The sequence below is a fragment of the Kryptolebias marmoratus genome, linkage group LG12 (genome assembly GCF_001649575.2).
Source record: "Kryptolebias marmoratus isolate JLee-2015 linkage group LG12, ASM164957v2, whole genome shotgun sequence".
NCBI classification, from domain to species: Eukaryota; Metazoa; Chordata; class Actinopteri; order Cyprinodontiformes; family Rivulidae; genus Kryptolebias; species Kryptolebias marmoratus.
Window position 1 is genome coordinate 4156389 of NC_051441.1, and position 20475 is coordinate 4176863.

At 44.0% G+C, this 20475-nt stretch overlaps 2 protein-coding genes and 1 pseudogene across 4 annotated transcripts in view; 2 read left to right on the plus strand and 1 right to left on the minus strand.

Moving 5' to 3' along the window:
* Positions 1–7888, plus strand: part of kcnj19a (potassium inwardly rectifying channel subfamily J member 19a) — a 14221-nt gene extending 6333 nt beyond the window's left edge. Inside the window, exons 2-3 of the mRNA XM_017419488.3 lie at positions 1551–1767; positions 6780–7888. Of these exons, the coding sequence (XP_017274977.1) occupies positions 1551–1767; positions 6780–7438 (876 nt within the window). The 3' untranslated portion in view covers positions 7439–7888. The remainder of the gene's footprint in view (positions 1–1550; positions 1768–6779) is intronic.
* Positions 1–15154, minus strand: part of LOC108237812 (zinc finger protein 281-like) — a 35885-nt gene extending 20731 nt beyond the window's left edge. Inside the window, exons 1-3 of one of the 3 annotated variants that reach the window (XM_025006634.2) lie at positions 14960–15154; positions 980–1084; positions 727–756 (exon numbers count right to left, since the gene is read on the minus strand). The gene's annotated coding sequence lies outside the window, so the exon portion shown is untranslated. Of the gene's footprint in view, positions 1–726; positions 757–979; positions 1338–14959 lie in introns of those variants that run through there. The other 2 variants (XM_025006637.2, XM_025006635.2) reach the window with 2 other exon arrangements.
* LOC108237723 lies at positions 13084–13681 on the plus strand (annotated as a pseudogene).
* Positions 15155–20475: the final 5321 nt, after the last annotated feature.

A 20475-nucleotide genomic window follows, 5' to 3' on the forward strand; every position in this document is an offset into this window, starting at 1 on the left:
ACACTGCAGGACGTGCAAAACAGCTGCAGCTGGGGAGGAAACTGGTTTGCTGAAATCTTTGTGGGCAAATGTGAAGCATTAGCGCACATTTTGGCTTCGGTCGCTGCTCCTGCACGCTCCCAGCATTCTGATGTTAACAGGAAGTGACGTTACGTGTCTTCTTCCTGAGTTATTTGGGGTTATTTTGTATTCCACGCTACACAAACCCACAAAGAAGAGACTAGACCGCAGAAACGGTGGCAAATCCCTTTAGAAACAATAAATATTGGGTTAAAGTTGCGGGAAAGTTGCTGTGTTTTGGGCAAAGTTGCGATTTTGCGTTAACAGTTGCGATCGCAACATCGCCAAATCCTGGAGGGTCTGATAAGAGCCCGTCAAGCCTTTACGGGCAACATTTCTAACAGAATCGCGCCGAGGAGCTTCTCCTGCACCGTTGTCCCTAAAGGAACTGGGTTAGATCGTTAAAACGTGTTTCTGTTTGAGTTCCACGTCGACAGTCTGCTCGTTCGTCAGGACAGCGTGTCAGATTTGAATAAGAAGAGCAGACGGGCTCAGTCTCTGTGCAGCAGCCCACCAGTATTTACATGCAGTCATCCATCTTAGAAATCTTAAGCCGCAAAGACAGAAATTGAAATGTAGGATTTCCCCAAGCGTAGCCCGGGAAAACCCTCATAGAGGAACGGTGGTGAAAACATATTCAGTCGCCTCTGTGAACAATCAGCCAACCTGCAGGGAAGTCCGTCTCCGGGGGAAATCCTGCAAAGACAGGACAGGAATAATTCATTATTTTCTGCAAACACAAAGCCCGTTAGCTCACAGCTTGGGTCCTAAATGGATCCAGATCAGGGTTAAATCATCAGAACAAAGCTGAGTCTGCAGCAGCGTCGTGCATTTAAGCAGTTAGACGGGTGCTCCTGTCTCGCTCTCTCTCTGGACAGGTTATATAAACATAACAGAATCACATTGGTGGAAATCTTACAGGTGTGAGAGCCAGATGTGTTCGAGCTGAATCAGGAGGCGCCTCCAAAAGTAAAAATCACGTGTTCCAGCAGACGAGGCAGACAGGACGGTGAACAAACGTCGGCTGGAAGAGAGACAAATAAAGACAGAAGGATTCATGTTCGGATAAAGTTTAACCCGGAAACAAACCAGTTATCGATCTAAGACGATACAGGAAACCTTAAAACTGATCAATTAAGTGTCAAAGTTAGAAAGAAAGTATAAAAAAAAACGTTTTCACCTAAATCATCCACGCAGGAAAAAAAACAAATCAACTAAAAACACAAAACAATGAAAGGACTGAATGAAACTGAACGCGGTTATCCTGTCGAAACACCGCTGCATGATGGGATTGGTTTTCTTTCTTAAGTAAATAAATATTCAAACCCACTTGGTTGGAGTAGGGCAAAGTTTTGTCCATTTTTATGGTTTTAGGGAGCAGTTTTTCCCCTGAAATCTTAACGTTTCCAACCTTTAATGCAAAGAAACATCACCTTCTGTTAATCCGCCCTCTCGTGTCTCTTTTCCTCCTCATCCTCCCTGCGCTCCAGTCCCGTCAGACGCCCGAAGGCGAGTTCCTGCCTCTGGACCAGTGCGAGTTGGACGTCGGTTTCGGGACGGGCGCCGACCAGCTGTTCCTGGTGTCGCCGCTCACCATCTGCCACGAGATCAATCCCAGGAGCCCGTTCTTCGACTTGTCGCAACGTTCCCTCTCCAACGAGCAGTTCGAGATCGTCGTCATCCTCGAGGGGATCGTGGAGACGACCGGTGAGGAAATCTGTCCGCGTCTCCTTCCTGTTATCTCCTATTCTTCTCGTACCAACACGGGTCCGCAGACACTCATAATCAAAACTCTGGAATCTAATTTTCCTTCCTTCCCTGTTTGCATATTTAAATAAGATGGAAAAGGACAACGTGTGAATGCTCCCTGATTGAATTATGAGGAATATTTGATTACTCCACAATCAGTTTATGCCCACTCCATGCATAATAAAAGCCCGTTGGTCATAGAGGCGCGTGTCACCATGATGAATGAGCTGTTTCAGGAGAAGCTCTGCAGCATTTCTCTGACGGCAGCTGGAGAACCCTCAGCAGCAGCTCCACAATCTCCCTCTCGCATATTTAACGGAACGATTCCCCCCCCGAAGTCCAAAAACAAACATCCTCCCTTTGTTTTTTGGCTCTGCCACTGTTGCAGGAGAAATGGCAGAGCTGAATAAACTTAGGCGGAGCAGGAGGGAGGGATCAGCAGGCAGCCCAGTTTCTGCTCCGCTGCTAAGACCGTTAATCTGGGCGAAGCCAGAAGTTTGAACATCGTGGAGCTGAGGCACTTTGAGCTGACGAAAATCCTGTCGTCCTCTCAGGAGAGCTTCTTCACATAAACAGCTACTTCTACAAGTCCGGCTGGCTTGAACACAGCCGTGCAGTTTATTGGCAAAACTCATTTTATAGGTGCACACAAAAATGATAGTTTAAAAGCAATGAAAAAATGAGGAAAAGCAAACCTATCAAGGAGAAAAATTAAGTTAACCAAACCCAAATAAGCCAAACTAGGATAACCAGATAAACATAACTAAAGGAGGGAGTTAGGCCTAATCCCCCCCCTTGCTACACAACACCTTTCCTTTTTATTCCAGACTAAATCAGCCAATCAGGTGTTCCCGATAACTACCTGCTGCACTCAACAGAGTCAGTCAGTCACCTGACAGGGTCGTCACAATAGGTCAGACCAAATCAGTAGAACCTGAATCCAATTCTGGTCTTGGTAAAAAACCCATTGCTGTCCCCAGAAGACACCTTCGTGTCCCTCAGACGAAGGACACGAGGTCTGAAACACTCACTGTTCTGAGCTTCTCTGGATCCATGTAGGGTTCCCCCACAATTCTTTCTCTTTGACCCAAACAAGAACCCAAAGATGTCTCCAATTGAAGGCCACAAACCACCGTCCTGGAGTCCTGTCACCATCTTGTGGCGGTTGAGCGGGTTATGCCCAGTTAGAAATCCAACCAGGGTCCTTCCAGTGTTCCTTGTCAGGGCAAAGATGTCCCGATCCTGGGGTTTGGTCCTTGAATCGGTTCCTGTCTGCAGTCTGTCAGATTGTCTAATCCAGGCCTGAAGGGTAGGGCTGCGGACTGGCCTTAAGGTTGTACGACCACCTGCACCCAAGGCGCCGCAGGCTGGGTCCACAGAAAGTTTAGATCCCCCTTTTGCCGGGTACTGGCGGCCGGTCCCTTAAAAAGTCTGTGAACTAGTCAGTCCACCAGGGGGTGGATGGCTAACGAGTGTCGACTGGTTTTACATCACAGTTTTCCTTCTCGTAGGGGGGTTGCCTGCCCGGCTGCCTTTGGTTTGCGGACCCCCTTAGAGAAACTTCTCTTAAAATCACTCATGAAAACTTGATAATTGGATAAACAGTCCAGTGTTGTGTCCAACAGACAAGATAAAGACGCATAAAACAAACAACTAGAGAGACAACGCAGACTTATAGATGGACATATGGCGTTTTTGTGACAACGCAAACGTTTTTTTATTGGTTCAGCCTCGCGTCAAAACAGAAACGATGTTTTAGGAGCACCGAAATGGTATTTTCGGGAAAAAATGTTGCACTAAATTTTGCGTTTTTGTCTGAAGAGCTGAAAGAAAACCTTTTTAAAAAGATATGTTAGCTGCACCTTCAACCCAAGCTTGCTGTTTCTTCAGATGACAGCTGGTGCTTCAGTCGAGGCAGGACTTACACCTACTTCACACATCGTTTGTTATCCAACTCTTTTCACACAAAGAGCTCTGAAACCAGAGGATGTTTTTCAGGTCGGGCTGACCTCTCGATAACACAGAACCCGTCTCTTCTTCAGTGCTTCTGCACCTGATAGGTCGTTCCGAACTCGTACTTTGGCCTAAAAAGGTTTGCTTCTTGTCATTTCATTTAATAATAATATAACAGCAGAGTCCCTGCTTGTGTTCGTGCTGCAGATGCTACCAAGTTGCTCAACTTCAACAAAACCTTTGTATCTTTTATTACTTCATACAACGAAGGAGAGCGAGGCGGGTACGGGGGAGAAAAGTTTGGGTTTTGTGTTTCCATTTCACTTGTTTCCTGTTTCTGGTGGCCTGGCGTCGCTAATATTTAATATTTTTGGTCGTTTTTAGGCGTTTCTTTGTATCCGGATGAAGACCTTTCTAGAAATGGCGACTTGTGAGGATATTTTTAGACATAAACATTTGGAATAAAACCCGTTTCCATGCAGACAAGGCCTTTTGTTTGCATTAGCTGCCCCGACAATGCAGAAATCGTTTGTGTGAAATTATCCTAATCATCAGCTGTCTTTGTGATTCTGCTTCTGTTTACTTCCCAACAAAACACAAAACTGCTAATGTGTTATTTTCCTCCTTTTCTGACCAAAGTGCACTGAATAAATACACTAATTTGGGGCGAATGAAAGTGAAATTAATTTAACTAATTAAACATTCTCTGTCATAAATACCAGCCTTGTAATCTTGTGCTCAGCCTGATATCAAACAGAGTTTTCAGCCTATTAATTCTGTTTATGTTGGAGTGGATGCAGCAAATTAGGAGCTGACAGAAATATATTTATGCATTATCAAGCAGACATATGTAGGCGTGGTAAAAAGGAAGTGAAGCTCTTTTTAAATGCTAATATTTATTCAAATGAATCTAATCAGCGCCAGCTCTCACAGTCTGAATCTCTCATGAGCTTTAAATTTTTGAAAACTTCCTTTGTTTGATTTTTTCTGCACTCACGTTTGAGTTGAACTATCGGCGAGATGTGAGAATGAGCATTGCCGAATGAAGCGGCAGTTTGTTTCGTTCAAATCGGGACACGGTTTCCGAACGCAGAGCGTCCCGTCACCAACAGAGCCGCTGCCAGAAGTTTTTTTACACCCTTCTTTTCGGAGACGTCCTGCTTGCTGTCTGCCCAGTGTTTTTGTTTTGTTTTGCTGAAGGCTTTTATTTTTATTCAGGATGCTGCGAACATTAACCGGGTGGGTGGATACCCATACAGTGGCCGAAAGATGAAGCCAAAATGGCGTCCCTGTCAGGCTCGGAGCCCACAGACGTCCATTTCACTGTCGTTGCTGTTGTCCTGCGTGTCAACAGTCTGAGGAAATACAGCCTTTCTTCTGGTGAAAGAAGAGAAAAGTGCTGGAAAATTACCCCCCACTCAGTGTTGTAATTACAGCCAAGCCTTGGGGCTGAATTAGCATTAAGACAACGCAGGACTGCTGAAGGTTTGCAGCGGATGGAGATGTGTAGTGATCCTGGAATAGCATCAGGCTCTGACATAACTCTGCACATATCATCCCTCAGAGGCACGGGATCAGACGCCCACTCTTCTGTTAAACAAAAGCTCAGGCTGGAGCTGAAACACGGGTCCAGAAACACACAGAACCGGTTCATTGGAAGCCAAACAAAAAGGATCTCGAGTCGCTTGCATTATGAGACTCTGACGGGATGATCACCACGGTTTCATAATAAAAGAAAAAAACATTTAAAAATGGATCAGGTCATCTAATTGCTTTATTTAAAAACAAAAAGGCGACGACTATTACAGCAGCTGCTGGAATAATTTCACATATTGCTAATAACGGGTGTAATAATGTTCATTATATGGAGTTTTTTTTAACTTTAGAGGACACGGATGTGTTGATGGGCTCAGAAATTTTAAATCGTGAACTAATATTTTAAAAATCCAGGTTAAAAAAATAAACAACGTTCCGAAAAACCAGCATTTTTTAAAAACCTTAAACAAAAATACAGAATAAACAGCTAAACTTTGTTATAGTACTAAAGTAAACATGCTTATTGGAGCCTGATCTAGCTGTTAATTAGTTAATTAGACACGTAACAGGACGTTTATCAGACCAACACAAATGCTAAGTCTTGTAGCTTGTTGCAAATGTTTGTTTACAGACAGCGTCACTTTAAAAAGGAGAAAACCGGTGAAAGACAGCTCATTACGTCTGTTAACTTCACTATATGAAAGTATTTCAAACAGACATTTTTATCCTTTATGAATGAGGAGGAAAGTTCAGGTGAACGGCCGCCGTACGCAGCTGACTGACAGCCGGCGGCCGCAGGTGGGGTAAAGGTAAAGTAAAGTGCAATAAATTTAAGCTGCAGGAACGATTTAACAGAAAAAAAACAGTGATAGTTTTCAAAATGTGACTTTTTAAAACTGGAATATGTTGAAACGGGTTAACGCTTACGTGACTTTTTACCGGAAAATGCTAACAGAGCATCACTGCAGACGTGCAGCTCGAATTATTTTCATGATAAAAGCTTTATAATCTTTTCTTATTTAATTAGAATATGTTAGGAAAATGCTGCAATGTGTCATGATTATCTTCGGTTTTGTCACAATGTAGACAGAACGCCTACATGGTTATGACAACATTATATAATTCTGATTCCTGTATTTGCCTTAGAGATAACCGGAGAAATGTAAGGATCGTGATGCTGCTTTGAGGGAGAGAGATCCAGACTGTCTGAGTTATGATTGTACGATAAATTCTCCACCGCTGTTAGTTGTTGAATTTAATTACGAAGCAAGAAAAACGACATGAAAGGAGAGCCAGCGAGAAGTTGAACCTGAGTCTTCTGGAAACCAGATCGACTTTTCAGCTGCTTTTATGAACTGAGAAAGTTTTTACGTTTGAACTAAATGCAGGAAAAGTTGGAACAGGAAGAAGATGATAGGAGGGCATGACGTTTGCACCTCGTTTGGTGGAGATGTTTAAGATTATTACTGTCTTATCTGTAGGTATGACATGCCAAGCACGGACGTCGTACACCGAGGACGAGGTGCTATGGGGCCACCGCTTCCTGCCCGTCATGTCCCTGGAGGAAGGCTTCTTCAGGGTGGACTACTCCCAGTTCCACAGCACATTTGAGGTCCCGACGCCGCCGTACAGTGTCAAAGAGCTGGAGGAGAAGAATTCCCTGCCCTCCCCTCTGTCCACCCCCACCCTGGCACTGACTGACAGCCACGGCGCCCGGCGCGACCGGGTCTTCTCTGTGGACTGCATCAACACCTCGGAGGACAAGGGCCGCCAGGGAGGAGGTCGTCTGCCGAGCAAGCTGCAGAGGATGAGCTCCTCCGGGAAGGAGGACCTGCAGAGGAAGGTGCTGCTGCTCAGCTCGCAGCACTCGGAGAAGGCCTGCAGCACGGGCGACCTCCCCCTGAAGCTGCAGCGGCTCAGCTCCTCCCCCAGCCCCGGGGCGCAGAATCGCCTGCAGCTCAAGTCCCTGAAGGTGGGCTTCGAGCCCATGACGCAGTCAACCGGAGACCTGTACCAGCGCAGCCCGCCGACGACGCTGTCGCCCACTCCGGGTCCCATGCACAGCCCTCTCCTGTCAGCCGGGGGGAGGCTGGAGGACAATCTGCCCCCCAAGCTTCGGAAAATGAACGCAGACCGCTAAGATCCAGGCACAAAGAGCCGCACGTGGACACAGATTCAGAGCAACACACGAGGCGACGACAAAAACAATTTATAGACTTTTTTCTTTTTTTTTCTTAAGACAATTTTACTGGAATTACTGTGATTTTCTGTTTCCTAGCAGAGGCGCTCACGAAGACAAAAAAACACAAATTTAATGCTTTCTGTGGACTCCATCATTCTGCATGTATTCATTACTGTTTAACATATGCACCACTGTACTTCAGTCAATCCTAGTTTTAATCTAAATATATAAATTATATTATAATAATAAATGCTGTTGGATTTTTTTTCTTCTACGCGTTTTGTTTGCTGCCACACGAGGAAAGGTTCATAAAAAGCGTCTCCTCCTCATTAAATGTTAAAACTGTGTGACGGAAATTGTTTTAATCAGCTTTTATTTACCTTCATGACAACGGGAAAAGCAAATCGAAGCTCAGAACTGAGAAACATAAAAGCAAAAATAAAAAGTTATATAATTTGTGAAGGAATACATGAGTTAGAGCCCTTCTGGTCAAACTTTGTCATCAACGTTAGGCATGACTCTCAGCTGCTACCACGCTCAGGAGCTGTTTGTGTTGGCTTGAGTCAATTAGCTGTGGAGGCCATCTTGAATCGGGCTGACTCCAAAACTTAACGAGTTGTAGACGAGCATCAATTTATTCCTTTGAGTGATTCATTCAAACCCGTCCACGTATTCGTGAGATATTTTGCTAACAGAAACCGGATCTTATAGACTCGGTTAGCGCTCAGAGTGCGTGTTGGGGATCAATCTCAGCTACTACCACACCAAACGTTAGGTCAGTATCTAAAAAAATGAGCAAAATTAAAACCATTTCTGTGTCTGCTGAGGCCTTCTAGCTGCAGCCGCCATAGTTTTGTTCAAATACGTCCACTGTTCTGGAGATATTTTGCTAACACTCAAACATTAGAAACATCTTCAGCTGTGAGCGATAAACAGCTGCTGAAACTCTTATTTTCACAACTCTCTTTTCTGTCATTTTGAAAGCATTTATTAGATTTTATTTGACTTTCAGTTTTTCTTTTATCTGCAGCATGTAAAGTATAAATACACAAGGAAGGAAGACAGATGAAGAGGAGACAGAAGTAAAAACGGGGGATGTTAGAGCAGCGTGATTACAGCCGGTCCGTCGTGACCCCTGAAGCATCGCAGAGAACAAACACACCTGGGTTTTTATTACCGAACTGTTCTATTTTGTCAGTTTATCCCGATCTGTGACGTCCTCCTGCGAGGAAGCAGGAGACAGAGAGACAAACATGTCCGAAACACAAACCGAGCAGAAGTTAACCCCACAAGCAGCGCCACAAACCCAAACTTTTTACTACAAAGACGAGGAAATCAATGGGAGAGGGTGAACCTTGGACACCTCGGAGCTCCCACTAGCTCAGACCGTTTCCTGCAGCCCACTCCGCCGCTTTAGCTGCTCGCTCAGCCAAACGTTTGCCCACTTGCCGCTCTCTCGCCCAGATGACAAAAACGAGCAGAAACAGAGTCGTTGGAGGACAGAAGAGCCTCACGGAAACATGGAGGCAGATAAACGATGAAGCCGGGGAGTGGAGACGGATCAGCGGGGTTTAATGTAGAAAATCTGCACTCTTACTGTATTCATCTAATCTATAATTAGTTTTAACGACCCACTGAGGAAATTTTACTATGATTTATTAATATATATTATTTTCTCTGATTTTTAATATCAAATGTAAAGAATCGCACAAGTCAGGAAATTAAATAATGTGAAAAAAGCAGCTGATTTGACGTTAACACTGATGGTTTCCTGTTTTTTTTACGGTCTAACTACTGCAGACTCTGTGCTGTTTTAGCTGTTTGTGTTGTAAAACCTTCTGCTCTTTCGGCTGATGGCTGCTGTGATTGTTGGTTTTTGTAACTTTTATAATAATTTGAGTTCTTTTCAGTTCCTTCAAAAACAGCAGACTTGCTCTGCTTTTATTTTCTTGTGCTACTTATAGCTTTTAGCTATGCTTTAGCTACTTTCAGCTTCTAGTTAGCCTTTTGCTACTTTTAGCTTTTAACCAGCTTTTTGATACTTTTACCTTCTTGGTAGCTTTCTGATACTTCTAGCTAGACTTTTGCTACTATTAGCTACAAGATACCATTTTGATACTTTAGCTTTAACCTAGCCTTTGGCTACTTTCAGGTTTTAGCTAGCCTTTAGCTACTTTTTGGCTTCCTCTATGAGAGGTGACAAAGTCGACTCTCAATCATGTGACGAAAATGGAGTCATTTTGTTCTCATAGCAGCTTCGCTCCTCGACTCGAGGCCGAACTGTTTCTCACAGAGGTTTGCTCCAAGTGTCGTGCGATTGGTCAGAAGTTGTTGTGGGCGTGGTTATGAGCTTTAATGGAGCCATTTTGATTCTACTGCTCCTCTGAGAAGCAGCTGGAGGCTGTTAGAAAATACAGCCGTCTTTACAGCTGTTCCAGGAAAACTTATAAACGTCTGAGCTTAAAGAGACCGCAGAGGAGATTCCCGGGAGTTCTGATCCGAGCGTCTTGGTGGCGATGATGAAAGGTGCTTCAGAGGGTCGGCCGCTGTCAAACGCGGTTGTGAAGCCTCGGCTGTAACGACCCCGGCGTCTCCACGGGTAAAAATATCCGCATCATGAATGCTTAACAACCCGACGGGCACGGAGAGGCTCATTAGGGCCACATCCTGCCGCCAAACCCGTGTTAAACAGGACCGGAACAACAAAGAACCTCAAACCAACCTCTATTCAAATAAGGAAATTAATTTTCTCTTCCTTTCCGTCAGATTGAATCGGGGATGTTTTGATGTGAAGCTGAATCGCTTTAAACCCACAATAAGCCACGTCTTTGTGCTTTGCTGCGCCGACTGTGAATCTATGCTAATTAGGCCACTTGTGGTGTCTAAAAGAGAATCCAACTTACTGAAACACACACACGCACACACACATCTGGAGACACAAACAGCAGCAGCTGTCAGTCAAAAACAGGCCACTTCTCAGCATCACCATCTCCACGGCAACATGAGATCTTTGCCCTGCAGCAGCAGCTGAACACACAAGGAGATCATCCAATTCTGTCCTCTGCCCACTCCTTACAGCTTGTTTTAAATACTCCTGAGTATTTGTATCGTAGTATTTCTGTTCGGCTGATGTTCGGCTGCTGGTGTTTTATTGTGTCATCCGCAGGACTGGAGCGTAAAGATGGAAAAAAAACCCTGAATGCTGATTTTGTTCTTTTTCCGTCCATATTTTGGAATCTAACCTCTTCATGCTTTGTTCTGTTTTTAGCTGTTTTTGTACCAAAACGTTCAGCTCGTTCGGGAGACGGGTGCCGTGACTTTTGGTTTCTGTAAATTTGATACTTTTCTAAATATTTAACTTTATTCACAAATAATTTTCCTCAGAAAAAAACTTCAGAAACACGGTTCTGTTTGAAATCCTTTAAACTTTAGCTGCAGTCCTGTTACTTTTAGCTACATTTAGCTTTTAACCAGCATTTGGCTGTGTTTAGCTAGCATTTGTCTACTTTAGCTTCTAGCCACCATTTTGCTAGATTTAGCTGCTTTTGGCTAGCATTTGGCTACTTTAGCTTCTAGTTACCATTTTGCTACATTTAGCTGCTTTTGGCTAGCATTCAACTACTTTAGCTTCTAGCCACCATTTTGCTATATTTAGCTTTTATGCAGCCTTTGGCTACTTTAGTTTTTAGCTAGCATTTTGCTCCTTTTAGTTTTCAGCAAGTGTTCTGCTGCTTGTAGCTTTACCATCTCAGTTTTAGCTTCTTCATCAAACTCATTCAGCCTTCAGCATCACACAGCTAGCTACTTTTAGCTTTCGTCTAGTATTCTGCGCCTTGTAGCTTTCAGCTAGTTTCCTGCCCTCTGTGTTTTCAGCTAGTATTCTGCCTCTTGTAGCTTTTGGCTAGTATTCTGCCTCTTGTAGCTTTTGGCTAGTATTCTGCCTCGTGTAGCTTTTAGCTCGTGTTCAGCTTCTTTAAGCTCTGATAATCAGTTTTTAGCTGCTCCAGCAGCTTTCGGCTAGTATTCTGCCTCTTGTAGTTTTCGGCTAGTATTCTGCCTCGTGTAGCTTTTAGCTTGTGTTCTGCCTCTTGTAGCTTTGATAACTCAGTTTTAGCTGCTTCAGCAGCTTTCGGCTCTCAGGCTTCTCTGTATTTCTTCTTGTCTGACAACAAAGACGACTTCTGCTGACAACCTGAGGAAACAACGAGCCGCTGATGCTTCCCGGCGCGCCGCTTGTGGACGTCTCGAAGCACAAGTGTCCTCTGGAGACACCCGTTCCCCGCTCTGCCTAACCAGGCTAAAGATCCGAGGACCGATCGATGCCCGTCTCGCAGTCCCAACCCGACCCCTGACCTTTAGCAGCTCGGCGATGGTCGCTCGTCCCTGCAGGCGTCAGGAGACACCGGAGGACAAATCAATACTTTATTTATCAGAGCAGGACACAGTCAGAGACACTCAGGATGTCCCACAGAGGACACGGCTGACCTGTTTTCAGCTTCAGGATCCCTGCGGCTCGATGAGACGCTAACAATGAGAAGAAATCTGCTTTTTTTTAAAGTATAGCATCTTTTTCCTCACAAAACTGATCTGAAACAAAGATTTAATCTTTGAAGAGTTTGAGTCCTCGTTTAAATCGGTTCAAGGAACGAAGAAAGGAGAAGTTTATGGAAGTAAAAGCAGGAGTTTTAAAGCTTCATGTTTTGTATGATATCCTCGTTCTGTGGGCCATGTGTGGGATTTGGACCGCGGCCGTCGGAGGCGTGTCGATTAATTAAACTTCGGGCCCGCAGCGCCACGGAGCCGTTATAAAACCACAATCAGGTGGCGCTCTGCAAAGCGACGACACCGCCGACTCCTCACGCGCGGAGAGTGAAACACGAGCCGCGTGCAGCCTTCGGCTACGCGTTTAATTTCTGTTTGTCTGTCGGAACGTGAAACGGCACGTGCTTCCTGTCGGTGATGAATCCAGGCGCCCGCTTCGCCATCATCACATTACTGCGGACTCATGAATAGGAAACCTGGAGACTGAGGCCCGGGAACACGAGCCATGGCTTCTCTTCATGCTCCGTTTATCCGTTTACTCCTCTTCATTTTATGTTGCTGCATGTTAGCTCTGTTACAGTCGTCCTAAAATATTGCTTTTTAAAACTTTAATTCCTCTGGTATTTGATGCTGGATTTTTACTGAAACCTTTTTTTTTTTTTACTTTTGGACATTTCTTATCATGCGTAACCATAACAACAAGGTGTTTATTGTACAGTTGGTTAACATCTCAAATATAATCTACAGAGGAACCCCAGCATGGCCAGAACCAAGCAGACCGCCCAGCTTCCCCTCTACAGGTCCGGTACCGTGGCTCTCAGGGAGATCCGCCGCTACCAGAAGTCCACCGAGCTGCGAATTGCTTCTAGAATTGCGCTGTTACATTTATTCAGAGATATTGCTTTTTGAAAATTTTAATTCCTTCTTTTTTCTACTTGTAAATCCCTTTTTTTGAAAGATTATTTCCTCTGGTATCGGACACTGTGCAGCTACAAGGATTTTTTTACTGAAACCTTTTACTTTTGGACATCTTGTTATGATGCGTAACCATAACAACAATCAGGAGCAGCTGATTAACATCTTTTACTCTTCAGTGTTGAACATGAGGAACCCTGAAGTCCATTCATGGTCAGAACCAAGCAGACCGCCTGTAAATCCACCGGAGGTAAAGCTCCCAGGAAGCAGCTCGCCATTAAAGCCGCCCACTGGAGCCTCACCACTACAGGTCCGGTACCGTGGCTCTCAGGGAGATCCGCCGCTACCAGAAGTCCACCAAGCTGCTCATCCAGAAGCTGCCCGTCCAGCATCTGGTCCGGGAGATCGAACAGAACTTTAAGACCGACCTGAGCTTCCAGAGCTCGGCCATCATGGCTCCAAAGGAGGCCAGCGAGGCTGACCAGGTGGGGGTCATCCACGCCAAGATGGTCACCATCGAGCCCAAAGACATCCAGCTGGCCCGCAGGATCCACGGACAACAGAGAGTCTTCAGGAGATCCTTCCTGCCCACAACCATCAGCATCTTTAACGAAAGTATTTCTGAATTTAAATCTCCTTTAGTTCTGTATTATTTGGTGGCTGAGCTCTCCTGGCCACATTCTGCCCGTTAAGCACTTTTTCCTCCACGAAGAAATCACTCGTCTGGCGCCGCCTCTCCTGTGAAATTGTACTTGTCACACGAAGGCGTGCGAGTCGCAAAATATGATCGCGGAGATTCAAACACACACACACACACGTCGCCATCAGAGGCTTGACTGCAAGATCAAACACCCACACACATACACACACACACTTGTTTTCCCACTTTTCAAGTCTTCATTTTCAGCAGAACGAAGCAAAGTTTTTCTCCGAGCCGTTATTTGAAATCCATCTGCAGACGACGAGAAGTCCTACTTTTTTTTAATCACGCTCTCCTTCCAGAGGGCTATTAATCCTTCTTCCTCCTCTAACGAGTGTGTGTGTGTGTGTGTGTGACAGGGCTAAGGAGGGCTTGTAAGGAGAAGAGTGACAGTGATGTGGGCAGTGAATGAAAGCTAAGTGAATAAAACGAGACCCCCGTCATTACACGCTGCCGCCGCCGCGCTCCATTAGAAAGAACAAAACGACCCTGATCACCCCGTCCTCCCTGCAGATATAATTGGGTTCTCTGGGGAAAATGTCTTAAATTGCGTTTGTTCAGCCTGGCTCGGCCCACCCCGGCAGCACGTAGTTCCTCGAGGGCATCAGTGGAAATAATAATCCCGGTTGTCACACCCTAATGGCCACCGCTGCATAGCTGCACCACTGGACGGAGAATAATATCATTAATTCTGAGGTGATGGGTGTCGTCGGCTTATAGATGAGGCTAATTTCTCTGGACGTAAGTAGGATGAGGCTGTGAAATTGCTAAGAAAGTACTGATTGACCCATTGGTCATTTGGATCGTCTGGCTGCTTTCTGTCCTGCGGTAATACCTGGCAGACAGGTGTTATTAATAACATCATTTATCATAACAGAAAGATTTAATCACACCAGGTAATTCTGAGCGTGGTCGGGGGGGAAAAACTGCTTTAAGGCCCAGAACAAAATGAGCTTTAACGATGCAGTCGGGGCAATAACTTTATGTAATTTTTAAACTGTTGAAGTAGGAATGATTCATGTTCAGCTAACTGAGAATTTACTAAATTATTAGAAAACAGTTCTTAACTGGAGGTCAAACAGGGTTTATTTATGCTAAACTTTAGAAATCAGGACACCTAACAAAGCAGATTTTGTTTCTATTTCACCTATTATTATAACAGTTTGGTAATTTTATACATTACGGATAGATTAAGAAAAAAAAAAGAAAATGAGTGTTTTAAAATTAGTCCTGAAGCAAGTTTTGATGTTTGTTTACAGAAACTGTTACAAACCAAAAGGCTACGATCTAAAACTTTGATTATTTAAGTAATTAAAACCTACCTGCACAGCTGTGACGCTTCGGAGACGACTCAGCGACGCAGCGATCGTCACAATCAGCCGGTTTGTGTTTGGTTTGGACTTCTTCTTTGGTTTTTTTCTTGTCACGTCACTCCTTGTTTCAGTTGAGGCTGCGACTGCTGGCGATAAGTTGGCGATCTCAGCCGGGGATTCTGGGTTTCCTCGTGAGTCACCTTAACGTGCAGCCGTGTTGCCTGAGTTTTAAACACGTTCAAAATAAATAAATTTTCTTCTGCATGTTTTAGATGTTTCTCTGCTCTTCAAGTTCTGCAGAAGCCTGTTAATCCCTCAGTCACTCAAATTGTAGGTTTAAAAGGCAGTACTTCCACAGAAATAAATAAGCAGTCGCTGGTTTCTCCCTTCAGCCGAACACGGGGGATTTATTGACACGACTTATCTTCAGTCTTTGTCTTAACATTAACATGTCCTTCCTAAGTACTGTTCTGGAAAGTTCTTGGCAATAACAACTTAACAACCCCTTACACGAGATCCTGGCCGACAGTTCTCTTCCACATTTGGTGAATTGCATCCTCCCCCACAAAATCAGGTGTCAAAGCAGAGAAACAACTAAAACATGCAGGAAGGTGGCCCTCCAGAAACTCAATCCGTCAGCCGAGCCAAAAACACAAAGGGATGCAACATAAGGATTAGTGCAGTGACTCGTCTGCTGGTCAGAACCCCCCCTGAAGGTGTTCAGGCCCCCAGAAAGGGACTTCTTCAGTCCACAATACCATCAAAGCTGCTGAGGCTGCAGGAGGTGGTTCAGGTGTAGCAGCTTCACAGGAGAAACTGGATTTATTTCTCCCCCATTTTACTTTCAAGCCTTTTTGTGCATTAACAGAACAACTCGCTGAGAGAAATGACCCATTATCATAATTTCATCTATTTTGATGACTAGAAAAGTTAAAAACCTGGAAACAGTTTGTTCTTTGGGCTCTTTTGAAGTTAAAAGTCTACGCAGCAAACATTGTTTCAGTCAGTAATGATGAAAGAAAAGTTAGGAAGCAGCAGTTTTGACGCTTTTCTTGGGTGACGATCTCGTCCTGATTTTGAGAAGGCATCGCTGTAATCTCTGCGCAAACACGTCGCTGCCATTTGTGGTCAGGATTTATGGTCGACAAGGTGTTTGAACAAGATAAAGACCAAGTCCTAATATGGAGATAAACCCGGAAGGCTCCATAAATCTGCCTCGCTCAGAGCCCGCCTCCTCTGGCTCTCCACGTCAGGACGTACAGAACAGAGTCGGGATTGCCATGAACGATGTTCGCTCTCTTCCCTCTGTTTGTTTGCCTTTGATATGTAAAATCTGCCCCCCCCCCTCTGTCTGCCCGCCTGCCCACTCGACCTGCTGAACAACGGCTGCACGGCGTGCTCCAAATCTCCATCACACTGAGTCTGTTTTAAAAGCGGCCAAACGCAGCGGTCCCTTCCCCACAAAGGAAGAACGCTCGCTCGGCTCGAGCATCTGCCCGCCTGTCAGCCTGCCAGCTCGCCAGCTCGCGTGTTAAAAAGGAGCCCCGGTCGTTTTCAGACGTTTCACACCGCAGATTAATTAAATCCCAGCGGCGCCTTCAACAGTGGGCTCAGGAGGATCGACACCACAGGTCCGTTCCTCTGTAAACAAAAAGACTCAAAGCGTTCCTCCATAAACAGCACAACTACAAATCAGAGAAAACCCAACATAAACAATCAATCCCTCGTGTCCTCTAACATCCAGCAAGCTGAAGCACTCTTTGTGACGAAGCGAGAGGCTGTTCCGCTCTATTCTGTGAACCATCATGACCTTTGACCCGCAGCGCTCAGGTGACACGTTGTTCCTGCACAATGCTTTCTTTATGGTGGCTGATGAAAGCTCGGAAAGGTCTCCGCTGCTCCCAGAAGCAAACATTTCCCTTCGCATCAAAGGGAAACACCTTTCAGAGAGCAGCAAACAACACAGTTCAAAGAAACACGTTTTAAATCCTGAAATATCGACACAACATGAACGTCATTTAGAGAAACAATTCAATGCAACATTCCAGGGATCCATTTTTTCGTTAGGGCCGTGATAGCCGCTTGCTAATAATGTTACAGCAGATTCATATGAAACATGTAGCAAAGCTGAGGATCTAAAGCTTATAAGAACTTAAGTCTTGAAGGGAAATCCAACACAGAGACTTCAGAACGGTTCTGTCAACCTTTAGTCCGGTGATCTGAGATCAGAACCAAAGAATTTCAGCTGAATTACAGACAGAAATGAGTACGGACAGCTGAGAAAATATCTGAAACATTTCTCATTATCTGCCGTAACGTTCCTCCTTTTAAAAACGCTGGATGTTTGTCACTTCTGACAAAACACGTCAGCGAAGTGAACCGAACAGCTCGGTGACACAATGTCAGATACTCTAATTATCTTCTCATACGTGTCACTTCCTGTCATCTGGGTTAAACCTGAAAACGCAGAACATCACATCATCCATTCTTCTTCCTACGCCACCACTTTTTATTTTTCCTTTCTGCTCCGCTTTCATCGCAACAATATGTCTGACAGAGTTCGAGATGGGGGGGAATATTCATCCCTGCAGGGAGATTTACCCTCTTTTTTTCCTTGTTAGCAGTAAAAATTATGTTTGAATTGTGATCGTATGACTTCAGCAGCACGGAATAAGGCAACTGCCCAGTTTGTTTCATATGAACGGGATGGAGAAAAGCAGCCGTTTCACACCTGCAGGTGGCGATAATGACGACGTTAGCAAAATAAAAATACAAAAAAAGGACATATGGGAACAAAAATGGAACTGGGGTTTAAAATTTGACCTCAGAACGACAATATTTATTCATATAAACAAGCAGTAAACAGGAAGTTTGCTGTAATTCCTGCCCTCAGTGGGTTTTTCCACGTATATTTGTTATAAGTGGTGGTTTTATTATTTTAATTAATGCACACAGGCTTCATTTATTTACTTAATGCTAACTCTGTGTCATCTAGTTAGAAGATTGGAATAAAAGGTTAATTCTACTGAACTCAAGTTTTATTATTACTTTTGATTCTGCTTTTTATATTTTTTTACTCCAACACAATGGGCGAAAAGCAGTTTTTTATGGGATCTTAATGAATTAAAAGGTATTGTGAACGATTATGTTATTATGTATTATTTCACTGCACTTCTTACTGGCATGTAGCACCATTTTAATTTCATAATTTGTGGAAATTCTCTGTTTTGGGTCAAAGACAACAAACACATGAATAAGGAGCCACTAAATTAATTTAACCAAGCAGCGTTTTGGCCAAAGCCTAAGGTTGTTTCAAGATTAAAAAAACATAATTTTAACCTTTCTGAGCATTTGGAAGATGGAAGCAAACAAAAAGAAAACAGATTTCCTGCCTGCCTGTGAATCTGTAGCTCCTATAAGTGTCGGTCAGGGAGAACAGAGGTGTTTAGAGTCACCGACACCTCGGGGAAATCCTCCCAGAGAATCGAATTGTCAATAAGCAGCGCCGTCGGGCTTTTAGATCGCTAACCTTAGACATAAACCCCGCTCTGGAGCAGATTAGCACAGGTTGCCATGGAGATGCACTCCAGTGATAAGCGAAGCACCTTAATGACCCAGAAGCTCGCGTCCTGATTCCTAAAACGGCCCCTCCTGCTAGACGAGCCTTTTTTGGTCCATAAAACAGAATAAATTGGGATTATAATTGGTAACCTCTTCCACTGTTTTCCTCTTCAGCGACTAAGCCTGACTCGCCGAAACAACCAGCAGCTGCACAAATACTCCCCCAGCCAGCGTCAGACCTCCTGTTAACAGGAGAACCGGGTTTGAAATCTGACACTTTCAGTGACAGTCAAAGAGGGGAACGTGACACAAACACAGCGGACGATTAAACAGGAAACAAGCACTAAATGTTTGTTAAACAGACGCAGGTTACATCGATGTAGGTGGCTTCGAACATGAAGGCTTACAAGGACGGAAGAAAACGGTCTGCGAAAGTTTAACACGGTCCACATTTAAATTAAAGATTAAAGCAACAAAATGTCCAAGAAATATAAAAAAAACACTAAGAATATTAACCAGCAACCCGTAAAGGAATGTATACCAACAGCTGCCTTTCACGCCATCACCTTAAAAAAAAAACACGGGTCAAGAATGACTCTTAGCTACAACCACATCAAATTTCAGCACAATTTCTGTAAAACCGATCGAATTATAACCATTATTGTGTTTCCCCATGTTAGTTGGCTGTGGAGGCCATTTTGATTTGGGCCGGCTTCAAACGTTTACCATTCGTAGAGGAACATCCAGTGATTAATTCCTGAAAGTTTCATTCCAATCTGTTCGCTGCTTCATGAGATATTTTGCTAACAGACGGACAAAACTGACTCCAGATCTGTTAGCTCTCAGAGTACGCAATAGTCATCAGTCTCAGCTACTACCACACCAAATTATAGCTCAATATCTGTAAAATTGACTGAGTTATACACATTTTTGTGTTTTTTTTTAAGGTTAATTGGTGACCATCTTGAACTGGGCGGACGACTAAATGGAAGTAGATTCTGCAAGTTTCGTTAAAATACTTGGAATGATTCAGGAGATATTTTGGTGACAGACAGACACAAACAAAAACATTATCATCCTACTTCACCTTTCGGCACCGGGGCGATGAAAAGGGAGCCGGTCTGGGCAAAAACGAATAAATAAAAAGCTGGAAAACAGACAAAAAAAAGAAGGAGAGACTCATAAATCTGACTGCAGTTTTATAAAAACATCTGAACTAACGTCTGTTTGACAAAAGAAGCTCCAACTCCTTTTCCTCACTTTTCCAAACTCAGATTTTAAAGGTTTTCAGTCTTGTTTTTTGTACATTTTGACAGGAAATGTTTGCCCGGTGGTTGGATTTAATCATCTCTGCTTCATGACAGAATCACATATATTAGAAATGTAACAGGGAGTGCCACGGGCTGAAGCAGAAGTGCTACAGCTAGATGCTGCTGTTACTAACTGCACAAAGAGCTCGCTGTAAATAACGATGCAAGGTGAACTGAACAGTAAAGTTTAATAAAATGAACCACTATAAACCCAAAAACACATCGACTACCCCTTTAAGTAAATGAAAAATCACCCTTTTATCCCCATTTTGACCAAAAACTATATTCTTGTCTTTCTTTAGAAAAAACAAATCACAGAAACATGATTATAGGGTCCAAACTCTCCGAGTGCTCTAATTATTTTGGTATTTTTCTTCGGCAAGAAATCATTTGCTGCCTGACAGAAGAACAGATGGTTCTCCAGATGATTAATTTTTTTTTCCGCCAGACATGACCGACGTTTACCGGCAGGGAGACAAACACACACACACTCCTACACACACACACACCTGTCCAAAGATAATGATCCCCTGGAAGAACAGAGCAGTAAAAAGCTCCACATTTAAAGCTAAAAACTCCCCGTTTCAGCTGATTATTGCTGGTAATATCTTAACAAATATACATCCTAATAAATAAACGATTACTGCGGTATGG